This window comes from Zalophus californianus, chromosome 8 (genome assembly GCF_009762305.2).
Source record: "Zalophus californianus isolate mZalCal1 chromosome 8, mZalCal1.pri.v2, whole genome shotgun sequence".
Lineage (NCBI taxonomy): Eukaryota > Metazoa > Chordata > Mammalia > Carnivora > Otariidae > Zalophus > Zalophus californianus.
Window position 1 is genome coordinate 119,549,671 of NC_045602.1, and position 26,739 is coordinate 119,576,409.

Here is a 26,739-nt window from a genome sequence, read left to right on the forward strand (position 1 = left end):
TGTGGTTGGTGGGAAGCACAGCATCTCTTGGAGGGCACTTCTTCTGGGCTTGGAGCAGTTCTTCTATGACCCCGGGTACGGTCACCAGCCTTCCTGCCATCCTTGCCGTCAGTCCCCTCCCCCTGGCATGCCTTCTCCCCTCTGCAGCTGGAAGATCGCTCTCTCATGTGGGAGGCACAGATGTTCCCAAGCTGCGGTGTGCTCGAGGTGTCTGCCATCCATCACTGGCATGGCTTCAGCCCCAGCCCTGGCCTCCCACTTCCTCAGGAGCTTCTTGCCCTCCTGTCACTAAAACATCGCATTGTGTTGTCCAGAGCAGTTTTTATGGGGAGCAAGAGTAATGAGGAGCGAAACAGAATAATGGGGGTTGGCTTTTCACAAGGCCCTAGGGGTTAAAACCTCCCTGCAGAGTTTGCTTTTTATGAAATGGGGACAAGAGTGTCTCACTCCTGAGGCTGCTGTGAAGAGCACATGGGGTGATGTAGGTAAAGCACCCCATGCAAGGGCTGGCATGGTACAGGTGCTTATAAAGGATTTCCCTTTTCTCTTCCCTCTGTAGCTGTGTGACTTTAGGCAAGTCACTTAACCTCTCTGAGCCATTCCTGTCAAATGGTAATAAAGACACCCTCCCTACCCCAGAGGGTTTGTTCATTCATTTAGCAGATGTTTATCGGAGACCCGTTATAGGTCATATAGGTCATGCACTTTGCTAAGTATTAGGGATATAGTGATGAATAAGACAGACAAAGTCTATGGTCTTAGGGTGATGATTGTCTCGTGGGAAAGACAGAAATAAAACATAGCTGTGCTAGCAATTGTCGTGAGAAGCAATGAAGTACTTGGCACCTAGTAGGTTCTTGAGGGAGGCAGCCTCTTGTCACCCCCAGCCCTGGCCGTGTCTGAGCTTCGTGAAACTTCCTGGCGCCGGGGTACAGAGCTAACTTCCCCTGTCCTGGTCCTGGCTCATCACTGCGCAGGGATCTCTTGTATTGTTCTGACCGGCATCTCGGAAGATGTGGCTTCTCCCTTGGGCCAGAGCACTGCTGTTCTGAGCAACCACGATCTTCATCCCAGCCTTTCGTTGCCCTTTGCTGTGGGCTGTCTGGTTTCTTGTGAGACAGTCCTATTCTGTAGGAACTTTTCACCTTCCTTGCTGATGCAGAGCGTGGAGAGGTCCCCTGGGACCCCTCATCCTTGCCTCCAGAGTAATAACCATCCACTGAGCATTGTGACATGCCAGGGCACTTAACATTCATTATCTCTAATCTCAGAGCAACCCTGGGTGATATCATAATTCTCTTTTTATAGAGGGGGAAATGGAAGCTCAGAAAGGTTGAGTAAATGGCCCATGGCCACACAGCTGGTTAGTGGCTGTGTTGAATTCAAATCCAGTCACTCTGCCATTCTGAGGATGCTCTGCAACCATGTGATTGAATCAGAGTTGGGAAGAGTGGGGATGGGGTCAGGACAAAGGAGAGAAGTCTAGAGGCTGGATAGGAAGAGTATAAGTCTGGAGGTAGGACCCTGGCATTCATGTCCTCAGCTCCTTTGGGAAGGTAACTTCATGCTCAGGGAAAGACAGGAGGGGTTGGAGAGGAGAACAGATGAGACATTCCTTAAATATTTTAGTCCCAAGACAGTATCTGAACAGTTGCACAGGTTGTACACTGCACAACTCCACATGGCATCATTCACACTAGTTCATGAGAATAGCACCCTGTAGGGATATGTGGTTCACATCCTATGTTATAGGAGGTCTTCTCAGCAGTCCTAGCTATGATGCCATGGGGTCAGAAAGAATCTTTCTCCCCATGAAACAGGGGCCCTGAGCTCCTGCAAAGGAGAGAGATCAGAGAGGGACAGCCCTTAGCAGCCATTGAGTATCCTGGGAAGACTGAGGTAGAGGTGTGAGCCCTTTCTGCCCCAGCAAGCTATCCTGGGTCTCTCCTTCACCACAGTGCCTGCTCATAAGCACCTGGTGGTCTTACCCTCTTCTACCTCCTCTTTGTCCCAGGGTAGACTTGGGGCCCTAACCTGCCTTTTCTCCAGAACCCTTCCTACAGCCACTTGGGGGTTAAGGAGGCCCAGGGTGGGTTGAGAGAGGTCCCGATATGTCAGTGCGGCCATTGATCTGCCTCCAGTCGACTCAGCTCTGAGAGGTTTACCTCTTTGAAATGCAGGGGAGGCTTTGAGGCACTGGGCTGTCTCACTGCCCAGTGCCCTTACTCACCCATGTCCCCCCCCTCCCCCACCGCTTTGTAAATCCCCAGGCCCCCTCTCCTCCCCATCAGGGACTGATTTCAGCTCACAATGGTGATGCTTTATTACAGCTCACTTCCTGCTGTGAGTAAATAAGTTTGTCTCCTTTATATTCCCTGGGCAATTAGGAGAATGAAAGACTGAGCTTTGGATTAGCATTTATTTCCTCCAAACGTTTATATGAGGCCATTTTCCCACTGACAAATTGTGGGGCAAATTGTTCTCGAGAAAGTCTGTCTGCGCAAAGGTGCTATGATTAAACGGCTGGTGTAAATTTGGGGCCATAAATCCTTTCCCTGGGTTAACGGGATTTATTCGCAGCAACTGCCATTATGGGCTCAAACAAATAATAAACGAGGTTGATTTTGCACCTGTTTCAAGGTAATTAATATGCACACTAAAGCGAAAAAGAGATGATTTTTACAAACTGGTTGGTGGCTCAAAATCTGGAGTTGTTCTGGGGTCCTCAACGTCAGCGGACAGCCTCTTTCAGGACCGAGGGCCGGAGCTCCGAGGAAGGAGTGGTCTGGGATCTATCTGACCCGAAGCTCTTGTGTTGCAAGTAACGGACCCCTCAGGTCAGCTTGAGGAGTGGGGGGGTTGCAGGAGGCTAAGGATGAGAGCAGGACAACTGTGAAGCTCAAGCATGGGGTGCTGGACAGAACTCAGTGATTACAAGTGACAGACACAACAGAGCTCCCCAGACTGAAGGCAATGTTGTAGGAAGCCTGGCCCTACAGATTGGGATGGAGACTTAGGACCATCGGGTCTCTCTCACTGCTTCTCTGCTTTGCTTCTCTTTGATCCCTCAGAGCTGGCCCTGCTAAGAGGCCCCTCTGAAGGAATCCAACATTCTCGTACATGGAAGTTCAATGTGCAAACCCCACTTGCTCTTCCTTTGGTGCCCCCCATGCAGTGATGAGGGTGGTAACAGTCCTAAGGCGTCTGGTAGGGACTCGGCCTTTCCAGACTCTGCCTCAAACCAGAAGAGGTCTGTGGGCATTGAGGGACCATGTCCACCATGCACTGACCTCCCGCCTGGCATCACTGCCTCCCCTTGTCCCCATGCCTAGGTGCCCTGCCTTCTGCTTACAGATCTCATCCCACTCCCCAGCCCAGTCCTGGTCAGATCTGCCCCTGGGAACTCTGAGCCTGCATTCCAGACACTGCCTGCATGATTGCTCCTGACAGACTCCCCCCCCCGAATCCTGTGATCTGAGCCCCTCCCGGGTGGGGCTTCCTTGGAGGGGAGTTTGGACCCCAGACTTCTGGCTGAGAACAGGAGCTGTTCTGATGGCCTCTGCCTGTTCAGGTGCTGTCTGGTCCCCTGCTCTCCTCCCACCTCACAGGTGAGGTCCTAGGGGGTTCCCTGCACGCCCAAGGGAAAATGCTTGGAGTGATCTGTCCGAACACACATGTGATGGAGGCCGTGAGAGTGTTTCAAGAGTGGGCTTTGGGGCCAGATGGCCTGGATCTGAATGCGAGCTCACCACCTCCCAGCCCAGCTGTGCCATCCTGGCCAAGTCCTTTCACCTCTCTGACCCTCGGTTTCCTCCTCTGTGAAGTGAGTACAACAGCAGTGTCCAGGCCAGTCTTCCCCCCACCCCCCCAACAAGTATAAACAGGTTGGATTTTATGACTGTGACCTGGAAGGTGGAGAGGGAGAGATGAGGGACTGGAAGTGGGGAGAGCTGCTAATGCTTGAATTCTTACTGGAAAGGCAGAATAACTGGGTACCTTGAAATCAACCCTACCTTTTACAAGCCCCTTGGGAAGTCTGGAGAGTGGCTGGCCCAGCCTGGAACAGCTAGAGAAGCACTCACAGAAGAGAGGATATGGGAGATGGGGCTTCATGGGGTGAATAGGAGTTCTTCAAGTGGAACCAAGGAGAAAGGACATATTCCAGGTAGAGAGAACTCCCTTGCAGGGTGGAAGAGCCAACGGTGTGTTCAGGGAATGAGGAGCAGTTAGGGTGTGGCTCTAGAGGGGTGTGTTGTTTTGAAGCTCATGGCAGAAACTCAGATGAGTGAAAATATCCAGTTAAATCTTTTTTTAAAATCAATGAATTCTGACTCTAGTCCCTACCCCATGGCCCCCTGAACTGGCAGGAAATTCAATCTCCCCCAGTCAGAATCCAGGCCCTGCCCTTCTGGCCAAAATCCAGGCGGCGGTTCCTCATATCTCCTCTCTGTGTGACCACCTCAGCGGATGTTCTCCTGGTCTGAGCTCACAGACCTCCCACAGGGGATTCCCATCTGTGCCCAAGTTGGGTGTCCCGGGGCCTAGGGTCTTGCTCAGTCAATGGCACAGCTGTCTCCTTGGTTGTCTATGGCGGGTGGCAGCTGTGATGAATCCTTACCCCCGGCTCCTCGAAGCTGGGAGGAGACTCCCTGTTCCCTCCCAGGCTAGGGTCACGTCTCCAATGGCTCTGAGCTTGTTGTAAAAGCCGGGGCGACAATGGGCAGGGACTACAAAATCCCAGGCTCACGGACATACAAAAGGCTCTGGGTACAGGCTCAAAATGCACAGAAAGAAAAAGAGGAAGGAAGGAGAGAAGGAAGAAAGAGACAGAAAGAGAGGAAGAATAGGGATCATGCACAAAAATGAATTTCTTGAGTGCTGGTCCCTCCACAGTATGACGCGGGAGGGCGGGTAGAAGAGAGTGGCTGGGCCCGGTCGCCAAAGCCTGCACCCGAAGGGGCTTAGCTGTCGGGCTTGTTACCAGTGAGGACGTGACCCCGGGGAGGGGAACGACGTGATCAGGCGTGGGGCTCAGCTGTGAGATGGGAGAAGGTCCCGAGAGGGGCGGCTTTAGCAGCCAAGGGGGAGTCCAGCTCCTGGGACAGTGTGGTTCTGCAGACAAAGGCTGAGCCAGCAGTTCAGGAGGAAGCTCTAGAACCTGAGCCCCCCCCCCCCCCCCCCCCGTCCCCACTCCTCCCTTTGGGGCCGGGCTGGGAGGGTCCTGGGGTGACCAGAGGCAGCACTTACTGCTGTGCATCTGCAATGTTCGCTGACTTCTCGAACCTCCAGGAGTTTTTCCCGGGGCTGCTGTAACGAAGGACCACGGAGGGAGTGCCTTCAAGTGCAGAGACTTATTTTCTCCCAGTCTGGAGTCCAAAAGCAAGATGTCGGCAGGGTCGGTTCCTTCTGAGGCCGTGAGGAAAGGGACTCTCTGCTTGGCATACAGATGGTCGCTGTCTCTCTGGGTCTGTTCACGCCCTCTTCCTTCTGGGCCAGTCTGGGTCCTTCCTCTGAGGACACTGTGCTATCGGCTTCGGACCCACCCTAGCGTCCTCATGTAAACTTGACCCCCTCTTTGGAGACCCTATCTCCAAACCCCGTTACATTCTGAGATACTGGGGGGCTGGGGCTTTAACACAGGAATTTGGCCGGGGCGGGGGGAGGTTGCACAAATCAACCCATGACACCTCCAGACAAGCCCGCAGAAGGCAGACATGATGATTGTTTTACCAGTGAGGAACTGGAGGTTGAGAAAGGTCAAGTAACTGGCTCTGTGTTACTTGTTAGAGCCAGTGAAGGAGCAGAGGAATTTTACACCCTGCCGTTGAGGGGCGCTCTGGCCGGGTCCCAAGGTCCCTGTGAAGGCCGAGAGCTCCTGGGGGGCTGGGAGGCCGGAGGAGAGAGAAGAAATTGCATTCTGAGAGCCACTTTGCTGGCCTTTTGTCTCTCTGCTCGTTGCGGGCAATATGCTTGCATCTTATTACTCAGGCTAGGTAGATTTTTGCTTGGCTGAGCTGAGATCAAAAAGTAATTTTTCTTTTTTGCAACAGCCAATTAGAAATTCATTTATTTTCACATTACAGACATTTGGCAAAAATTTCTTTGGCAATTTAGTTCCATTTATATAGTCTGCATAAAGGGAGACAGTAAGACTGGGGAAAAAAAAAAGGCAAGGCCCCGGGCAAAAATTAAATGCAGAATCATGTATTAGAAATGAGATGTATTTACTATTGTTTTTGAAAATTAATGGTGCATTTTTAGCTTTTATAATGTAATTTAATGATGCAATTCATCTAATAAAAAAAAAGAATGCATTTTAACTCAGTCACACAGACCTACTGGGGCACAGCACAGAACACCTTTCTTGTGGAAAGGGTTTGGAATGGAATGCTTGGGGCCTTTCTCTTTCTCTAAAAGACCAAAAAAAGAAAAATGGTCTGTGTGTGTGTGTGTGTGTGCGCGCGCGTGCCTGCGTGTGTGTGTGCGCGTGCGTGTGTGTGTGTGCGCACACGCGCTCACATCGGGGGTATCAGCAGGAATCCAAGAAAAAGGATATTTTTCTTTTGCCATATTGGTGTTTGTGTTATTTTACCATAGTGTGGGAGCAGCTGCTGATTCTGGAAGCTTTGAGGGTGTTGGCTGCCCCCGCCTGCTAAGTGAGCCCCGATGCTAAGACCCTAGTGGGGGGCTGGAGAAAGGGGCCCTGGTGCTCTGTGGGGCTCCGTCCCTCCTGGGTTCTGAGCTGGGGTGGACAGACTGTGGTCTGGGCGTCCATCCCAAATTTGGCGTGGACCACACTTGAGAGTTTGGGGTCCTGTTGGCTTCCTGGCTCCAACACATCTCTCTCACGTTCATGTCAAAGAGCCTGATTTCCACTCGCCATTGGTCGTATTTGGACTTAAGGCAGTGGAGGTCTGTCCTGTGATGCAGAGTGACTGGGAGACAATGAGGGCAGGGGAGGGGGCGCGGGGCTGGGAGGGCCCTGACTTGACTCTCCCCCGTCGGGTACTGTGGTGGCTGTTTGGTTGCCCCACCACCCACGAGAACGACAGATCCTTGAGGTGGGTTCATTCCTGTCTCGTTCATGCTGTATCCCCAGGCCGCTGTATACCGTGGACACTCACCCCAGAACCTCTGATTGGCAGACTGACAGATGGACCCTGGGCTAAAGGCATCGCTTTTAACCCTTGCTCCGATGCAGTGAGGAGGTAAGTCTCCCTGTCTTACAGGACAGGACATGTTGGCGAAGAGGGGTTAGAGCACTTTTTCTTTGCTTTTTAAAATTATATATTTATTTATTTATTTTTATTTTTTAATTTTTTAAAAGATTGTATTTATTTATTTGACAGAGAGAGACACAGCGAGAGAGGGAACGCAAGCAGGGGGAGTGGGAGAGGGGGAAGCAGGCTTCCCGCCGAGCAGGGAGCCCGATGCGGGGCTCGATCCCAGGACCCCGGGATCATGACCTGAGCTGAAGGCAGACGCTTAACGACTGAGCCACCCAGGCGCCCCAAGAGCACTTTTTCAAGTTCACTCAGCTAGTAAGCAGCACAGCAGGGACAAAATTGGGGCTGTCTCACTCCAGAGCACTTGCTCTTAACCACGTGAATGTATGCAGTGAATGAATGAATGAATGAATGAAAGCATGAAGGCATGAATGGAAGGATGGATGGTGTTTCCCCAAGGCTACGTAACCAAGGAGCCGGGATGTGAGCTCAGGTTTTCCAATTCCCAGTTGAGAACTTCTTTCCTCTATCCCCTTTACCCTTAGCAGGGGGGAGGAGACCATAGACAGGAAAAGGGGTTTGGGGGTTCACTGTAATTGTGGGGTGGGGATGAAGGTCATGAATGTAGAGGAGACCCAGGTGTCTTCTGGATGTTGGGGTCCCCGGGGAGGTGACCAGGGATGGGGTACAGAGTTGTCCCAGGGGTCAAGGCAAGTGTCCGAGTCATTTTTATCATCAGTTCCACAATTATTTATTGAAAATCTACCTGTGCCCAGAGCTCACCTGACCTCATTGAGCCTTGAGCCTCGGTCCTGGAAAAGGAAGCTAACCCTTCAAAGTGTTTCTCAACAAGGCGCACACACTGTCGGCGTTGTGCGTGGGACGACCTGTTTGATTCCTTTGCCTGGCAGGATATGTCCCCACCCTCCCATGCTGGCGGTGTCCTCCAGTCATGGTGAGACCCCAAACGGCCCCCAACACCCACCTTCAGTTGCAAATAGCCGATTCAGGGAGATGCCGGAGGAGCAGGTGAGAAAACTGTGTGAAACCAGCGGTAGGTTGTACACCTTCCTTCATGTCTCCCTTCCCCACACCTCTCCCTCCTTCCTCCAGCCCCACAAATGCCATCTCAAGCATGGGACTTGGCTGCTGTCTGGTCCAGGCTGTCAGCTCTCCTCTCTTGCCCTCCCCTCCCTCCCCTGCCCTTCCCCACCAGGCCTCCATCTGGATGCAGCCACTGGCCTTGACGTTCTGCTGCTCTACCCAGCTGCCCCAGCACTGAGGCCGGAACCTGGGTCTCGTCTGGCTGCTGCAGCCTTGGCAGGAGGGAAGGAAAGGTATGTTCCTACTTTCCAGGAGGGCAGCTCGGTCCGTGCCCACCCCCTGTGCTGTGCCAACTCCCCATATTGGAATTTGGCATTTTGGGGCTGCCCAGAGAAGTTGCTGGGTGCACATAGTAAATGGGCCTCTGTGTTTTTGGAAGTCTGGAACGGCGCTGTCAATATGGTGGCCATTGGCCACACGCGGCTGTTGAGAACTCGAAATGGGAATGGAGGTGTGCCATCAGTAGACAGTTGGCACCAAGTTTTGCAGACTCTGTAGCCTTGAGTGCAGCAGCTGGATGCCACCCCTCTTTATTTTCCTGGGTTTAATTGGAGGGGCTCCTCACTGGATTGATGCAGGGCCCATCATCAGTCATGTAGGGTGAGCCTTCTTCTTTGCTGGAAATTCAGGCGTACCCTCACCAAACTCCCAGAGCTGGCATTCTGACCACCCGTCCTCGAGCACCCAGTGTCTGCCCACCTTCAAGGAGCAGAGAGGCTTTGAGGGGGACCCACAACCCCCTCCTCCCTGGGCTCCCAGGGTTTCTGTGGAAATCCTTTTCACTCCCCGAGGCCCACCTGGAGAGTCAACGCTTCTACAGAGCTATTCCGCTCCTAATGTGGGGTTAAGGCTTCCTCCGTGGAACCTCAGAGCACCTTAGGCACTCTGTATATTTCATTCTAGATATTTCGCCCACCATGCTCTTTGTGGCTTAAGCTCCCGAGCGGCTGCATGCTGAGGACTCAGCTTTGCACCCCTGCACAGGCCAGGTGCGTGTCCACCACCCAGTAGTGTGGTTCAGAGCGAACGGAAGCTATCAGCTGCTCAGAGATGTCTGTACCGGGCGCCAAACGGATTCAGACAGCAACCTGGAGCTCCCGCAGGTCAGAGCTGGGGTTAGGACTTTCCACATCTTGGTGTGGGGCCGCCACCGCTGACGCATACTGAGAGTCACCGCCCAGTGACTCACGTGGCCGGAGTGCTCACGGGGCCCTGTGCCGCATGCTGTGTGTACTTCCGCCCACTTAGTCCTCATGCCAGCGCTGTTTGGTAAGGCTGCATTATCCTCACTGAGCAGATGAGGAGTGGAGTCCGAGGGAGGTTAGGAAAACTGTCCGTGGCCACACAAAGCAAGAGGCAAAACTAGTATTGGTCCCCAGGCTTTGTGACCTAGACCCCGGGTTCTCACAAACACACGTACAGACCCAAGGACGTGCAGACACGAAGACACATAGGTATACATAGGTGAACGCGCATGCAAAAACGGATCCACGTAGGGGCGCCTGGCTGGCTCAGATGGTTAAGCATCTGCCTTCAGCTCAGGTCAGGATCTTGGGGTCCTGGGATCGAGCCCCATGTCGGGTTCCCAGCTCAGCGGGGAGCCTGCTGCTCCCTCTCCCTCTGCTGTGCTCCCTTTGCTTGTGTTCTCTCTGTCTCTCTCTCTCAAATGAATAAGTAAAATCTTAAAAAAGAAAGAAAACAGATCCACATAGATATGGAGACAGACATACAGACTCACCCACCCCTACGTGGCTATGCAGATGTAAAGATACACCTACACATACACCCACATACGCCTATACCTGTATATGTCCCTAGACACACACCCGCACACGCACCTGCAACAAATATACGTGTGGCCACTCAGCCGTGAGGTTATCTCTCCACATGCCCCCACGTATGCCTACCCACACGGCACCTCCATCCTTACTTATGTACCTACACACATACCCGTACACACGCTTGCAACTACCCTCGCAGACAGCCCAATATACACATGGCTAGCACACATGCGGTGCACGCACACGGCACACATTTGCACACGGGCATGCCTGCCCATATGCAGAGTTGGAAGCCCCCCCTCCCTCCCCAACAGCTAAGCATGCGTAGATGTGTGCACAGCCTCTAGACGCTCTCACTTACGCCCGCAGAGGAATACACAAATAGACACACTCGTTTTGACATGCTTAAAAGGGCACCCACTCCCAGGTACGCAGAATGCCCACTCCCCAGGCACACACTCACAGACGCTCACACAAGCACAGTGATCCAATTTAAACTGAAAAGGGAAAAACGGCGTTGAAAATTAGAGGGGGAAAAAAGTCCTTCAGAAAGTATAAAGCTAATCAGCTGGCAGTGGTGAGCCTGCCGCCTTCACGATATCAATAACTCAGTATTGGGTTTCCAAAAAGACATCACATAATTTTTCAATGAGAAATCCATGAGGCCGGGAGATGCCGTTGGGGTGTGAATTACAATGCACACGGCTCGTCAGCCGCCCCCGTCAGCACTTTCTCGGCCGCCTGCACGGGCGGGAAATGCTGTGGCTGCAGCCCGGGATGGTTATCATTGCTATTATTTCTCCCTTTTGGAGCCTCAAATTAAGAAGCTGGGAAGCCAGCGGGGCCCTTCCTCCACCGTCCCCTCCTCCCATGGTGACCAGATCGAGAAGAAGTTTCCCCACCTGATATTTTCTCGAGGGGCTTTGAGATGCTCTCTGCATCCCCTCCCCTGTCCTGGAGCCCTCATTCTGGGTAGGACTGGCTCTTGGGGCTCGGGGACCAGGGTCAGGATGTGCGGGATCAGAGGTTGGGATGCTGGAGTACACCCTCGGGTGCTGTGTGCAATGCAGAAAACTGTGTTTTCTTGTTTCTCTCAGCTGGACCCGGGATTTTGTTTAGCAGAGCCAGCCTACCAGGCAGGGATTTCTGCTGAGGGTGCCTTCAGGGCAGCATTTTAGTTTAGGGAGGAGGGCAGGGTCCATGGGAGGGGCAAGAAGAAGGGGTGATCTGGGTGGAGGGTGTAGTTATCTTTAGGGAGTACGGAGCATATTGGGAGGAATTGGGTGGCTCTGGGGGAGGCACCGAGCAGACAGAGCACTAGGAGTAGGGAAAGGGGGGCCGTGGGCATTGCAGGTGAGACTGAGCTTTGGGACGGTGGTAACTATCATTCTGCTCAGCCCTCGTGCTCATCTTCTATTTGCCACAACAAGAGGATGCTCCAGTTAGGCACGGGTCCCAGAATGTGAGCCACACGGAGCAGATGTGAAGGTAGCCTGTCATCAGGAGTGAGGCCAGCCCTGCCGACTGCAGACCTGTGAGTGTTGTTGCCTGCCCCTGACGTGTGGGGCTCTTTGTCACGCAGCATTGACGTGGCTGAGATTTGACTGACCCAGGGGCCTCTCCTCTGTATTTCCGTGACCCCCTGGGCTCAGTCTACTGTAGCACTTATTGTAATGGTGGCTCAAAGTCTAGCACCGCCCCTGTTACTAACCAGTATGACTCTTGGGGGTTAAGAGTGGGACCCCCAGAGTCTGGGTTCCAATCCTGGCTCTTCCATTGCTGATTGTGAAGTCCTGGGTAGGTCATGTAATCTTTTTGTGCCTCTATACCCATTTCATAGGGTTAGTCCCTTCTTCTTCCACACTTCACTTGGGTGGTGACCAGAAGCACCTGACCTGAGCGTCAGGAGAAGGCCAACTCCTTCCCTGGTGGCCACCCTACCCTGTCCACCAGTGGGACACCAGCTCCACATGCCTTTTTGTGTCTCTAGGCCACTGCCAAGGTTGTTCCCTCTTCCTAGAACTCCTTTCTTAGCCAGACATGCTTCTATGGAACCCTTGGAGCCTGGATTCCGATGTCACCTGCTCTCCCCGAGCATCCTGGAGCAGGTGCCAGGACCTTAAACACCTCTTTGACACTCCTGGGCCATGCTCTGGTATGGCTACTTGTTCATTGCTTTCAGCCCAGTGGGGCTTGCGATGACCAGTGAACCCTTCTGGCTTTGCTCCAGAGTTTTTAGCAGGAGACACAGAATCCTATGTGCTCTGTCTCTTCCTCCCATTCTTAAATTCGATGTGTCACTCATCAAGGGAACATGACCCGGTTCTGCCTGCTGAGCTACCCAGTGCATAATCGCATGCCTGTCATGGCATGGGGCTTTTCAGCATGTGTCCTGGACAGAGGTGGGTGAGATGTGCTGGACCCCTGTTCTGTAGGAGGGCCAAGAAAAGGAAGGTCTTGAGGCAGTGGGGCCCTGAGAAGGAGAGGAGGGGGGCTGGCCTGTGGTTTCATAGGACCTCAGGCTCCTCACTGGCAGCTTGTCGCCCAGGAACTGCACGGACACCTCCGTTCTGGTCTGGCTTGAAGCCACCTTCAAATGTTATTTCCTTTCACTGGACATCCTAAGCAGATATCAGCTCTGTCTCTGGGGTCCCCTATTCCTTGTATCCTTCAGTGACACTCAAGTATCATACTGTGGCATGGGGGACATCAAAAGACACTAGAGCCTCAGTTTCCAGACTTCTGCTTTCCACACACCGGTAGAATTAAACAAACAAACAGAACATCCATGGGACATTGACATAGGAGGCCAGCCATATCTTTTCTAAGTAAAGACATTTATAAAACAACTATCATCATTATCATTATTGGTTCATGAAAGAAAGGATATTTTAATAGCAAAAACTGGGAAAGGATATGATCTCAGAATTAAGCAGAGGTCTCTCAAGAAAGGAGAGATAGCAATGGTACACAAATATGAGTATCTTCTATATTGCGGGGAAGATGTTAGAGCAAAAGGGAAATAGGTAAAGTATTTTACAGACAAAGATCAAATGCCCCAAAATAGAACTTATGGAGAAAGAAATTTTCAGTGGCTGCGGAAACAAGGATGACATTGAATGAAATGATGATGATGGTGATAATGGTGATGATGATGGTGGTGGTGATGATGATGTGATGATGATGATGTGGTGATGATGATGGTGATGGTGATGATGGTGGTTATGGTGATAGTGATGATAGTGGTGATGATGATGATGGTGATGGTGGTGATGATGATGATGGTGATGGTGATGATGGTGATGCTGGGTGATGGTGGTGGTGATGGTGGTGGTGATGCTGATGATGGTGGTGATGGTGATGATGGTGATGCTGGGTGATGGTGGTGGTGATGGTGGTGATGGTGATGGTGGTGATGGTGGTGGTTATGGTGGTGATGATGATGGTGATGGTGATGATGATGGTGGTGGTGATGGTGATGATGGTGATGCTGGGTGATGGTGGTGGTGATGGTGGTGACGGTGATAATGCTGGTTCATGATGGTGATGGTGGTGGTGATGATGGTGATGATAATAGTAAAGAACTATGGATTTAGTATTTTGTGGTCCTGTGGGATATTTTCCTTTATTCACAGTAGCTTCATGCAAATTCTTTTTTTTTTAAAGATTTTATTTATTTATTTGACAGAGAGACACACAGCGAGAGGGGGAACACAAGCAGGGGGAGTGGGAGAGGGAGAAGCAGGCTTCACACTGAGCAGGGAGCCCGATGTGGGGCTCGATCCCAGGACCCCAGGATCATGACCTGAGCCAAAGGCAGATGCCTAAAGACTGAGGCACCCAGGCGCCCGTCAGGCAAATTCTATCCTCTCTGAGATCCAGTGGGGATAAGAGCAGGCAAAGCGGGCTAGGACATGCTGGAGGCAGCGCAGGCATTTGCCCTCTGGTTGGAGATGCTGACTGGGGAGGGGAGGGGAGGGCTGGGTGCATCAGGTGTGGGAGTGGTCTGAGAAGGTGTTCACGTTTCCTGTGTTGTGCCCAGGGCAGGCGTGGCATCCTCTTAGGGTCTTCAGAAACCCAACTGAGCTTGCAGGGAGATAAGATGCTGTCGGCACCACAGGCATGTGTGCCCTGTCCATAGTGCCCATCTTCCCTGTTCTCCTCACCCTCCAGGGCTCTGAAGTCCACCAGGGCAGGCTTTGCAGACTATTCTCCTTCAGCAGAAGCAGCTCCACCTTTATTTGTTGGTTTTCATGGAAGATTTTATTTGAGGAAAGAGTTGAACAAAGGTTTTCAGAGCACTGCATGACAGTGATCTGTCTGGGAGTATCTACCTGCCCTGCCTGGCCCGAAGTGGAGGCTGCGTGGTTACATAGGTTGTGCCCTGCATAGCCCCAGGGGCACCCTTCCCATGGTCAGTGATGTGAACTTCATTCCCTAGAGATGTGCACTGCACTGGTTCTGGGTCTGCCTCCGCTCTATAAACCCCAACTGCTGGCCATGGGTGCCTTCTCCAGTGGCGGGTTGGCTGTGGTCTTGACCTTGGAACTCCATCAGGAGTTCCAGAACTGGGAACAAGCATTACAAAGCCTGAGTCCCTAGGATGACTTTGGGACGTTCATTTGTTCACTGAATAAATAGTTATGGACCACCTTACTCTGTGCCCGGCACTGCGCTTGTCACAAGAGGAAAAGATCGCTCCCTTTGCTCTCCCTCCTTGAGGACCATCTAGTCTATTGGGAGAGGTAGACTATGAGGAAGAAAACAAATAAGTGTGTAATTAGAAATTGACATCAGTGCCCTAAAGCAAATAAATAGGGTGCTGACCTAGAGATAAGGGGGTGGGGTGCCAGCTGAGACGAGGTAGGAGAGGAGGCCTCTCCGAGGAGGTGACATTGAGCTGAGACCTGAGGGATGAGGGGGCAGCGACGAGAAGAGTGTGGGTAAGAGTGTCCTAAGTGGAAGGAACATTGAGGGCGAAGGCCCTGGGGCGTGAAAGAACTTGAGTCCGGGGAGCCAGGGAAGTACCCTTGTGGTTGGGCGGTCATGGGTAGGGAGGGGTCTGAAGCTTTGGAAAACATCTGAAAGGTGCACCAGTCAGGTGGACGCAGGTGTCCAGACCAGCCCTCATGCTCCACGTCTGAATTCCCACTAATGGAGCAGAGTGTTAGGATGAGGGTCTGGAGGTGTAGGCTCTTAGCACATCTAAGGAATTATCAAATATCTTCCATTGAGCCAGTGAAATTCTGGGCCCAATCTCCTAGGGTATACTCTAGATGGGAAATTACCTTAACAGGAGTTACAGTAATTCTAGGTCCTGTAACTGAGAACCTTCCAAATGTCAATCACTTAACAGCGCAGACGCTCAATTCTCACATGGATTCCAACCGGGTGTTGGCAGGTGGCTTTCCCTGTGGTGATGCAGGGACCCAGGCCTCCCACCCAGTAGCTCCACCATCTCTGAGGATCTTGGCGAACAGTGAAGAGAAGGTGTAGAGCATTGTGCAGGAGGTTGCTATGGACCAGGGGTAAATGTGTATGTCTTTTCCACTCACATTCTATTGACCAGAATTCAGTTACTTGGCCATCCCCAGTTGCAAGCGCGTCTACCTGGATGCCCTCCAGGTAGAGGAAGTGGGTTCTGGTGAACACAAAGCCGTCTCTGCCCTGGGTCTCTTACTTTGAGTGGTAATGACAGTGTGGGCCAAGGGTCTCTGCGGTGACTTCACAGTAGCAGCACCTGGGCCGCTGCTGGGTCCCTATTGAAGCCACTCAGGATCTCTGGGAATGGGGCCCCAGGCATCTGCATTACGGGGAAGCACTGCAGGAGACAGCAGCGTACAACCAAGTACTCTGTGCAGAGAGGAGATTCTGTGACAGGGGTCGCACCTGGGCCACCAGGCTAGTGTGCCAGGCAGGCAGGAGGACGCCATTTAGAAATAGTATGGTTGCACTTCTGCGTTCTAGGGCAGGGGCTGCCTGCATCTCACATGTGGGCAGCAACTTCAGTGGCTCCTCAAGGTTGAGACAGGTGAGGACACCATCTGGGCAGGTCTGGATGGGGGAGGGCGGAAAGAAGCTGGTGACGTGCTCGGCTTGGTGGGGGGAACTCTGCGCTTCCTAGGAAGCCACGTGAGGAGGAGAAGGGAGATGTTCCATGCTAAGGGAGTCGAAGGTGGATGAGAATGGGGGACGGGGGCCAGGGGGAGAGAATATACTCTCAGCAACCGTCGCGTCCCACAGATTTGAAGTTGTTCGTTGTTCTGCAGTGGTCCTCCTACCCGCAGACCTCTCCTGGGGCCCTGTGTACAGCTGCCCGTGTTCTCGTGCTGACGGTGTCTTGAAGGTGCGAAGGAAGCAGGAAGTGTGCGGTAGAGTTCTTATTTGGGTTCAGGCAGGGGAAAAAGGAATTCCGAGTAATTTAAACAGCAAAGGATCTGATGAAGGGACTGTTGGGGACGCCGGTGACGCTAGGATACAGGGCCTCGGAGGCGTCACCCTTCAGCCACTGGGTGGACCTGGCTGGCCACAAACACCCTCCTGCTCTCCTCAGAGTGCCCCTTTCCTTCCTTCCCCCTGATAAGATAATGGGCAAGAACAGACGGATGCGGGGCTGGCCAATGTATGGCTCTCTGCTTGTCCCTGGCAGACATCACTAATTGGCCTTGTGGTGCCCAGATCTTGCAGCTCCTGAGGTCCCTTCCAGTCCCTGCTCCAGGCAGTCATTACCAACAGATCACAGATGACACAGGAAACCAAACTTACTTCATTTCCAGGGTTAATATGACACCCCCTTCCGAGGCAACATATGTGCAATGTAAATGAAATTGTCATTGTCTTAGCCCAAAGGAGCCAGGATTTCATGCCCCAGGGGGAAGGGTGGCCCACCCGGGGGCCACGGCTGCTGACCCCGCTGAGGTCACACTGCCAGTAATTCTTGGGTGGCCCACCTGAGGAAATCTGAGAGGACCGTTCCAGGTGGCCGCCCCCCCCTTCTCCTGATCCGGTCTCCATCTGGGGAGGCCTGAGCTGGCCCCCACCACCCCGCCCCTGAGTCTGCTCCGAGGGCCCTGCTTCCCTCTGACTTCACGGTGGGTCCTGACCTCACGGGTTCTGCCCCACAGGCAGATTTGCTAGCTTCCTGCCCATTCCTGTTCCCAACCAGGCCCGGGGCTGCTGGTTTGGCCAGGTCCAGAGGGAGCTGGGATTAGACACAGCGAACAGAACAGCAGTGATGACCTCGATTGTCCTAACGTGGCCTCTGGTTGCTTTCTTTGTCCCCCTGGTTCCTCCCCAGCCTTCCTAATTCCTGTTACACCCTTATCCCTAGACTTCTCTTTGACAATTCCTACCAATGGACTCTTTGAGGAGGAAAAGAGAAAAAGGCAAGAACAATCAGAATCAGGGTGTGGGCTGAGTTTATATCCTGAGTCATCTCTTACCTGCTGTGTGACCTTGGGCAGGTCACTTCACTTCTCCGAGCTGCCCTCTGTAAAATGAGAATAATAGCCTCCTGCTAGGATTGTGGGAGGATCAGCGACTGAAGTCTCTGGCTCAGAGGCCTGGCAGGTTCTACCTGCTCCGTAAGTAAAGGCTGCTATGGCTCCTTGCTCCTCTCTCATCCTTGTTGATTGGGGTTGAGGCTTGAAGGTCTGGCGTGGCATGCTGGCTGGAGGCTTGTACATTCTCCTTTATTCCGCCCCCCCCCCCCCCCCCCCCCACCGCCCGGAGCTGCTGGAACTAAGCTTTCTCTCATCTCTTCAAGGAAGATATGACACCAACTTTGTTTTAGCAGAAACAAAGCCCAAATAAATCATCCACAGAGGGACCAGCAGGCTAATAGAATGTTCTTAAAAGGGCATTTTATTTTGTCAAATTGCTCTAGTGCTGCTGATCTTTGCTTGCCATTTGTGTGTGTGTGTGGGTGCGTGCAGATTTCCAGAGGGTTTGTTTGCAGGGGTGGAGAAAAGGGGCTGCCCTGACATCGGTCCCAGGCGGGGGGCTGAGGGCTTCTTTCTTGGGCACCCATTGCTCTGTGGGCCTGTTCCTGCCAGCACCCAGGCCCGCGGCATCTTCACCTGCTTCCATGTGCCGGAGGAGCAGGGGGAGGCATGGGGGTGGATGGGGGCCAGTGGGGGAAGAACCCCCAGGCCCTCCGTGGGGCCACCATTTGTGCAACGCCAGGACCCCCGTTCCCAGCCCACCGCATTATCCAGGCTCGTTTTCTCTTCTTATTTTCTGAAAAGCCGTGTGTCAGCACAGGCGTGGCAGGTGTGCCGGCTCTCGGAGACTGCGCCTGTGCCCCAGCACATTTTCTGGAAGAAAAATGCCGACTCGGAGAGAATCCGAGTCAGGCGGCGCTCGCCTCTGGTGCAGGAGAGGGTTGGTGGGGGAGGACGTGCGGGAGGGGCCCAGTGCCTGGCATCGAGGGGTGCATGCTGCCGCCGGCCCAGCTGGCCGGGGGGCCTCCTCTGGGCTGGTGAGAGGGGACCCCGTAAAGTGACTACATGAAGAGTAGAGCAGCCGGCTGTCTCTCTCCCTCCTTCCCTTTCTCCCTCCCTCCATTCCTTCTTCCCTTCCTTCCTCCTGCCCTCCCTCCTTCCTTCTTCTTTTCCTCCTCTATCCGCCCTTCGTCTCTCCTTCCGCCTTCCTCCCCCTTTACCCCATCTCCCCTCTGCCCCCTCCTCTCCCCAGCCTCCCTCCCACACCCACTAAGGACCCATCATGCTGCGGCTCAGGGCTCCAGGCTGGGCCCAGCCACAGGGAGAGAGCCTCTGCCCGCCTCTGCTCTGCCTGACGGGGATCCTGGGGGGTGGGTACAATGCACACATTACTGAAGGTCTGGGCGGTTCTCCTGGGAGCCTTGCTGCGCCTGGAGGGTCAGAGAAGGCCCTTGAAGGGCAGGGGAAATTTGCCCCGGGGTCTCAGTTTTTCAGGGGGAAGGCTGTTCTCAACAGAAGGAAGAAGTTGTACAAAGGCTGGGAGACAGGACAGGGTTTGGTGTCTGTGAGGAGGCGGGGAGGTTCAGGGAGACCTGAGCACGCACGGGGTGGATGGAGACTCCGGGCTGACGTGGGTAATCAATAAATATTTATGCATTGCGCTCCGGCCGTGCCAGTCACAGAGCTCAGTTCAGGGGAGGGCAAAGAAGGTCCTGGTGAACTCTCAGCCTGGCTCACGGTCTGATGGGGGGAGATAGTCAAAGAACGCTCGCTCAGACTTTAAAATCGGACACACTTGGGCCTGAGTCCCACCTCTGCCCGTGTTAGTGTGACCCCTCTGGCCAATCATTTCACCCTTTCTGAGTCTCCCGTTTTCTCATCTGTAAAGTGGGGGATGGTAGTACCCATGATGCCCTGCAATGTTTTGGGGACCTGAATTAGCTCTTATACGTGAAAGTATCTAGCACTACATATGGTATCTCATTTTACCTCCATAATAACCCTGGAAGGAGGGTACTATAATCTCCATTTTACAGGTCTGAAAATGGTGGCTTAGAGAGGTCGAGCAACCTGTCCAAGGTCACATAGCCAATAAGTGAGTATATAGATGGAAACTCAGGCAGTCTGACTCCCAAGCCTGAGTGTTTAATAATGACCTCCCAGAAATGCAGCATATGGACTTGGAACAAGACAAATACATCAGCAAAATTGCACAGGCCTGGCAGGAGCATGGGGGATAAATGCAGGGGTGATGAGCTGTGAAGGGCCATGAGGATGCTCTTTCTCCTCTATGGCTTCTTACCATCACTTCGGTTGTACTCTCCTAGACTGTGGGGGTGGTGGGAGAGGAGGATGGCTCTTGGTGGGGAGGGAGGGGGAAGGGGATGTAGGGAGGGGGGTGGCAAGTGTGGGAGGAAGAGTCCCTAGAGGAGTCTGCCCCCTTTCCCCATCTGGTGCTCTCCCTTTCTCCAGACCGAGGTGTCTCGGGAACCCAGCGCTCCAGCAGAGGCCATGAGGGTTTCCATCCCCATCACTGTGCCTCTTCTGTTCACATGGGACTTTCTTGCTCTGGATATCCTTTCTCCCAGGAGCTTTTGGTCTTTTCAGATCGGCTTCTGTCTAGGGGGTCTCTTATACTCCCTGGGCACACCTTGCGAATCTTTGCTTTGGCCTTTGCCTTCTCTTTCTCCTCTCTGTGCTCTCTATATTCCTATCCCTCCTGGAGGGTAGATGGTGGGGCTCCCGAGGTCTAAGGAAGGGCTCGGGCACAGCTTTATTCCCTGGTTAGACTCCCTACAGAAAGAGCTTAGACTATGGGTCCCTAGACAAGGGCCCCGGTCATGATAAGGACTGACCACACGATGGCGCCCTGGGACCATCAAGCACAAGCCCCGTCTCTCCAATGGCTCTCTGCTCCACTGTCACCCTCGGGGCTGGTCTCTCCCTTAAATGTTTCAGTGGCACCGAATGGTCTGTGCTTTATCTCATCATTGTCATCCTCCCCCTTGCCCCCCTTTCCTCGTCTCTGTACCTGGGCGGCTGATTTCTGCGTCTCCTGCTTACCCTGAACAGTCGGGCTCTCTGACTCAGTCACTGCTGGCTGAGCTGGGGAGGAGGGGAGTGGAGAGGGAAGGAGGGGAGAGGAAAGGAGAGAACCCAGGGGCTGGCAAGGGGCTCGAGGATGCAGAGATAAGGAAGGAGTATCTGGAGTTACTTACGGGCTCAGTCCTCTGTGGACCCAGCCATTTGGAGCTGGGGTCAGGGAAATCTTTATGATTGGGAAACAGACCCTGCTTGTCCATCCCGGGGGACATCCGGTTGCCTGGCTTGGGGCCCCAAACCCAGGTCTCTCCTCCTGGAAGCCTGAGGGCCAGGGGTGACACAGAAAAGGATGCCATCAGCTGCCAGGAGCCTGAGGAGTGAGAAGTCCACAGCTCCAGCTGGAGGCAGCTCTCATAACACACACAGCCCAGGCCAGCAGTGGCCATTTCCCAGGCACAGTTGAACCTGATGGAACTACCGGCTGCAAAAAGCGAGGCTTATTTCTATGGGGAAAAAAAAAAAAATCTCAGGTGAGGTGGCCTCGAGTGCATTTCACACATGCTCAGGGACCAGGGACAAGTTCGGATTAAATCGTATGATAACCATTTGTGGTGTACTTACTACGTGCCAGGCGCTGCTCAAAGCACTGGGCATGGATTATTTTATTTGCATGGATTCTCCCCTAAGATAGGTGTTTCGAGAGGATTTCTAATGAAAATCAGGGCTGGGGAGGAGACCGACTTTGTTTTCGCGCCATAAAGCCCAGGGTACGTGCAGGCTGGAGCTGAGCTCCTTCGGATTGTCGAGGTGGGGAGAGAAAAGCCTCTCCTTTTAACTCACAGTGTACACCGGGACCCGCCACGGGAGCCTCTTCCATTCCTGCCCGTTTGCTTTCTAGTGGAAGGAGCAGTCCGCAGCTGGAGTCAGATCCTGATTTAATAAGGCAATAATCAGAGAAATGCATTTCGATTATTAAGCATTTGTTCATTAGGGCTCAGTTGCTCTGACCCAAATAGCTGCGAAGCAGTCATTCCACATCAAAGATGTTTCTTGTTTATATATTTTGTTTATTTACCATCATGAACAAACACTATTGCATCAATTAAATGTCGATTAAGGGCCCATGATTTGAATTAGATTATATACATGTGTCAAGTTGTTTTTGTGTCTCTTTTGGAGATCTCATCCATTTTTGTTTTAATGTTAAAATACGGTTCAATTCAAGTGTTAGAGGCGGTGGCTGGTTGGAGCAACAGGCTGGCTTCTGTGCACTTTGAGGGCTGGGTCTTTTCTTTTCGGCTGTTTGCAGCCCGGAACCGTGGCACCGTTGTATTCGTTCATCATTGGTGATTCGTGGAGGTGCCTTTTCTCCATTGGGATTCTTGGCTTTTTTGGGGGTGGATTTCTTTTTTTTTCTTCTCTTTTTTTAAAATTAATTATTTTTTTTGGATGTAGTGTTCCATGATTCATTGTTTGCATATAACACCCAGTGCTCCATGCAGAACGTGCCCTCCTTAATACCCATCACTGGGCTAACCCATGCCCCCACCGCCCTCCCCTCTAGAACAGTCAGTTTGTTTCTCAGAGTCCACAGTCTCTCGTGGTTTGTCTCCCCCTCCGATTTCCCCCCTTCATTTTCCCCTTCCTACTATCTTTTTTTTTTTTTTAACATATAATGTATTACTTGTTTCAGGGGTACAGGTCTGTGATTCATCAGTCTTACACAATTCACAGCGCTCACCATAGCACATACCCTCCCCAAGGAGGGTGGATTTCTTAAAACACAACACAACACCATGCAAAAACCCCCCGTCACCCAACCCTTAGATACCGATCCAGGGTTGCACAGTTGAGCTGCCCAAATGAAACTAAGTTCTCTAAAATGGGTGTTGAAATCAACGGCATTGAGACACTGAAAGAATATACATAGTTTTCCTAGTCACTTCATTCAGAAGCACTGAGATGGCCTATCTCAACAGCTTTTTAAAAACGACTTAAGGGGGCGCCTGGGTGGCTCAGTTGGTTGGGCGACTGCCTTCAGCCCAGGTTATGATCCTGGAGTCCCAGGATCGAGTCCCGCATCAGGTTCCCTGCTCAGCAGGGAGTCTGCTTCTCCCTCTGACCCTCCCCCCTCTCATGTGCGCTCTATCTCTCATTCTCTCTCTCTCAAATAAATGAATAAAATTAAAAAAAAACAATTTAAGGAAAATTTGGGGAAATCTCTAAATTTATGAGAAAAATACTTCTTAGAAAATTAGATCCTATATAAACTTTCTTCCCTTTTTGAGTCAGAGAAGGGACCTGAACGAGGTAACCTGGCTGCGTTGGGCCCCTCGGGCTTAGAATGGGACCTTCCTAGTCTCCAGAATCCGCTTTCCTGCTACTGCAGTCACTGGTTTGGCTGAAGTAGGACTTTGCATGGGAACATGGGGGGACTCAGATCTTCTGGGGTGGGGTGGGGGGCAAAGGTGAAGCTGATGAAGATTTCTCCCCACCGTGACCCTCAACCCAGCACAGAGAGGCCACGGAATGAGGCCAGCCCCGGGGAGGCCAGTTGTGGGTCAGTCCTACCCGGTGGCATGCAGGGTAGTGGGCAGCGGGGCGGGCTGGGATGTGCTGCAGTCATGCGGAGCTGTGAGGCTCAGCTAGGCAGGCCAGCTGGGCAGCTGCAGGGGGCGTTTATTCTGGGATAAAGAAGAGAAAGGAAGGCCAGAGGGTGGGGGGCAGTGGTGGGGAATGAGGGACCTGCCTGGGGAGGCTGGTCTGCTTGTCGAAGGTCTTCTCCTGCACTTCCAGCTCAGGCGTTTTCAAACCTTTTTTTTTTTTTTTTTTTAAAGATTTATTTATTTATTTTAGAGAAGAGGGGAGGGGCAGAGGAAGAGGAAGAGAGAGAGAGAGAGAGAGAGAGAGGGGCGCTGCTGAGCGTGGAGCCCGATGTGGGGCTGGATCCCAGGACTCTGAGATCATGACCTGAGCTGAAGTCAAGAGTCCGCCGCTTAACTGAATGAGCCACCCAGGTGCCCCTCAAACCATTTTTTTTTTTTTAAAGCAATGGAACTCTTTCACCAAATGACATCCTATGCCAAAGTCTGATATATAAACGCACATAGTTGAGGTGAGGGCAGGGTCCATCTCACTTGTCCTCTTGGACCCCCACCCCAGGACACCCCCCAAGCATCTCTGCCCAAGTCCTCTTGCTGTGCATGCCGCCGCATCGCCACACAGCACACTCCTGGTCTCAGAGCCAGTCCCCAGCCCAGATGCAGGCTGGCCACAGAAGGATCACTGAGATGGGACCTTCTTCTCGAAGTCCCAGGCTGCCCGTGGATATTCTGATGCTGCAGGGCTGGATTAGCCCAAGAATAGCCTGTTCACCAGATGCCCCAAATGATTCTAATCAGTGCACAGTGCTGGGAGGAGGGCATGGAAATGCTCACTCTCAGGGGCTGACCCTGTGCCTGCAGGTCCCCGAGACTGAGGCTTCCCTAAAGGTGACAGCCTGGGGCTTACTTGCACATAGAGGTGCTCGGAGAGGGCTCAAGTGACTGAAATCTGGTCAGCCTGCAGTGGGAAGCCACCTCCTGGCTCTCCATGGGGCAGACAGCACAGAGATCAGCCTGGTGGCAAGCGTCGTCATAATTTTAACTACTCTTGTTATTCTAAATTTAAGTTTTGTTGCTGACAAGGCACAGGAGGATGCAGTGAGAAACCGTTTATAAACATTCCCAGGTTTTACCCTCATACCAGCCTTGTGATATGAAACCCATTTTGTAAACGGAGAACTGAGGCTTTGAAAGTTAAGGTCTCGTACAAGTTCATACTGCTAGTTGGTGGTGGAGATGAGCCTCAAACTCATGTCTATTATTCCCCAAACCTTGTATTGAGAGCCCGAGCACATGGACTTTTCTCAGTAGTGAGGATGATGTACCCAAATGACTCTTACTCTAATATAATAGCGCCCAATATGGACAGTAGTTAACTGTATGTCTGCCCAGCAATGTCCCCATCTGCCTTCCCTGAAGCCAGTCCCATCCAAACCTGGCCACAAAGGTCACATGCCCCAGACTGGGCCAGTCAGAACACCCCATTCCCCTTGACACGATGATTAGTCCAGGGAGGGCACTGGATCCAAGTCTTAACCGATCACGTGCCTTCCCCAGGATTTTCGAGTTAGGAGCTGGAGGAGAAGATGTCTTCTTCTTGAGACACTGTGCTGGAGGGAGGTGAGGGACTGCAGGCAGCCAGAGTTCTAGTAGAAGGTCAAGAGAAACAGAGATAAGCGGAGAAGGAGAGGGAGCCAGGCCTGGTGACCGAGGCTTACTGGCGAGGTCCTTCTCCAATTCTGAATTGCCCAAGCACATGTCATTCTCAGCGATGTCACGAAATTTCATTTTTTGCTTTTGCTTCATGTGAATTAGTTTTCTGTCGCTTGCCACCAAAAGAATCCTGTCCAACGGAGCATCCAATGTTAGCATCACAGTCTGTCCATCCTGAGCCCCCTCTGAACCACCCATGTCCCAGGGTATCTGTGGCTCTTTCCCTGCTCCTCTTTGCAGACCATGCTTTCTCACAGAGTGGCCAAGGGTTCTCAGAATACTAGTTACTCCCAGAAGTCCCTAGCCCCACCCTAATGCATTGATTTAAAATTTTAATTGTGGTAGATAGGCATAGCATAACATTTACCATCTTCATTTGTAAGGGCACACACAGTAAGGGTACACTTAATTTGTAAGTGTACACACACACAGTAAGGGTACACACATTAAGCACATTCACGTTGTTGTGCGACTATCACCACCATCCCTCTCCAGAACTTCTTCATCCTCCCCAATCAAAACTCTGTACCCATGAAACACTAACCCCCCAGTTCCCATTTTCCCCAGCCCCTGGCAACCACTGTTATCCTCTGTCTCTACCAATTTGAATACTCTAGGGATCTTATGTATGTGGAATCATGTAGTATTTGTCTTTTTGTGGTTGGCTTATTTCACTTGGTAAATGTCCTCAAGGTTCATCCATGTTGTAGCATATGGCAGTGTTTCCTTCCTTTTTAAGGCTGAATAATATTCCATTGCATGTATACACCACATTTTGCTCATCCATTCATCCAATGAGGGACACAGAGTGCTTTTACCTTTTGGCTATTCTGACTAATGCTGCTAGGAACACGAATGTGCAAATGTCTCTTCTAGACCCTGCTTTTAATTCTTTTGGGTATATATCCAAAAGTGAAATTGCTGAATCATATGGTAATTCTATTTTTAATTTTTTGAGGACCTGCCATACTGTTTTCCACGGTGGTTGCACCAGTCTGCACTCCAACCAACAGTGCACAAATGTTCCAATTTCTCCATATCCTCAGCAACACTTGTTATTCTCTACTTTTTTTCACAAACTAGCCATTCTGAAGGATGTGAAGTGGTTGTAATGAATTTTTAATAATAACAACTGTATCAGTTGTGCTGCATAAATACCACTCCAAAATCACTGGCTTAAAATCCACCATGACGGGTGCGTGGGTGGCTCAGTCAGTTGAACAGCTGACTCTTGATTTTGAATCAGGTCATGATCTCAGAGTTGTGGGATCTAGCCCCATGTCAGGCTCCCTGCTCAGTGGGGAGTCTGCTTGAGATTCTATCCCTCTGCTCCACCCCATGCTCGTGCTCTCTCTCTCTCTCTCTCAAGTAAATAAAATACATCTTAAAAACAACCACCATGATTCCCTGAGTTGGCAAAATAGACTGAGCTCAGCTATGTGGCTCTTCTGGTCTTGGCAAGACTCACTCATGTGTTTAGGGCTAATTCCAAGGTTGACTGGCCTAGAATTATTTCAGCTGGGACAACTCATCGGTGCTTTGTGCTTTCTCCTTCGGTACCTAGCCTGTGTGGTTACATGAATTCTGGACAGGGCTCCAAGAGAACAAACTGAAGCATGCAATGTTTCTTGAGACCTAGGCTTAGAAGAGGTACAAAGTGACCTTCTCTGAATTCCATTGATCAAAGCAAATCACACCAGGCCAGTCCAGATTCAAAGGGTGGGGAAATTTACTCTACCTCTTGGGAAGACCTGCTAAGTCAAATCACAAAGGGATGCAGATATGGGGAAGTGAATAATTATCACCATTTCCCAAAAACCTATCATAA

General features: G+C 52.0%; 1 protein-coding gene and 1 long non-coding RNA gene across 3 annotated transcripts in view; both read left to right on the top strand.

Moving 5' to 3' along the window:
* The window catches only part of DHX35 (DEAH-box helicase 35), a 117,805-nt gene extending 110,628 nt beyond the window's left edge, over positions 1–7,177 (top strand). Inside the window, exon 22 of the mRNA XM_027622281.2 lies at positions 7,100–7,177. Within this exon, the coding sequence (XP_027478082.1) occupies positions 7,100–7,138 (39 nt within the window). The 3' untranslated portion in view covers positions 7,139–7,177. The remainder of the gene's footprint in view (positions 1–7,099) is intronic.
* Positions 7,178–7,397: 220 nt separating this feature from the next.
* The window catches only part of LOC113937656, a 28,388-nt gene continuing 9,046 nt past the window's right edge, over positions 7,398–26,739 (top strand). Inside the window, exons 1-4 of one of the 2 annotated variants that reach the window (XR_003524671.2) lie at positions 7,398–7,541; positions 8,003–8,563; positions 9,234–9,433; positions 11,542–11,645. This is a non-coding gene — a long non-coding RNA (uncharacterized LOC113937656). Of the gene's footprint in view, positions 7,542–7,806; positions 8,564–9,233; positions 9,434–11,541; positions 11,646–26,739 lie in introns of those variants that run through there. The other variant, XR_003524670.2, reaches the window with a different exon arrangement.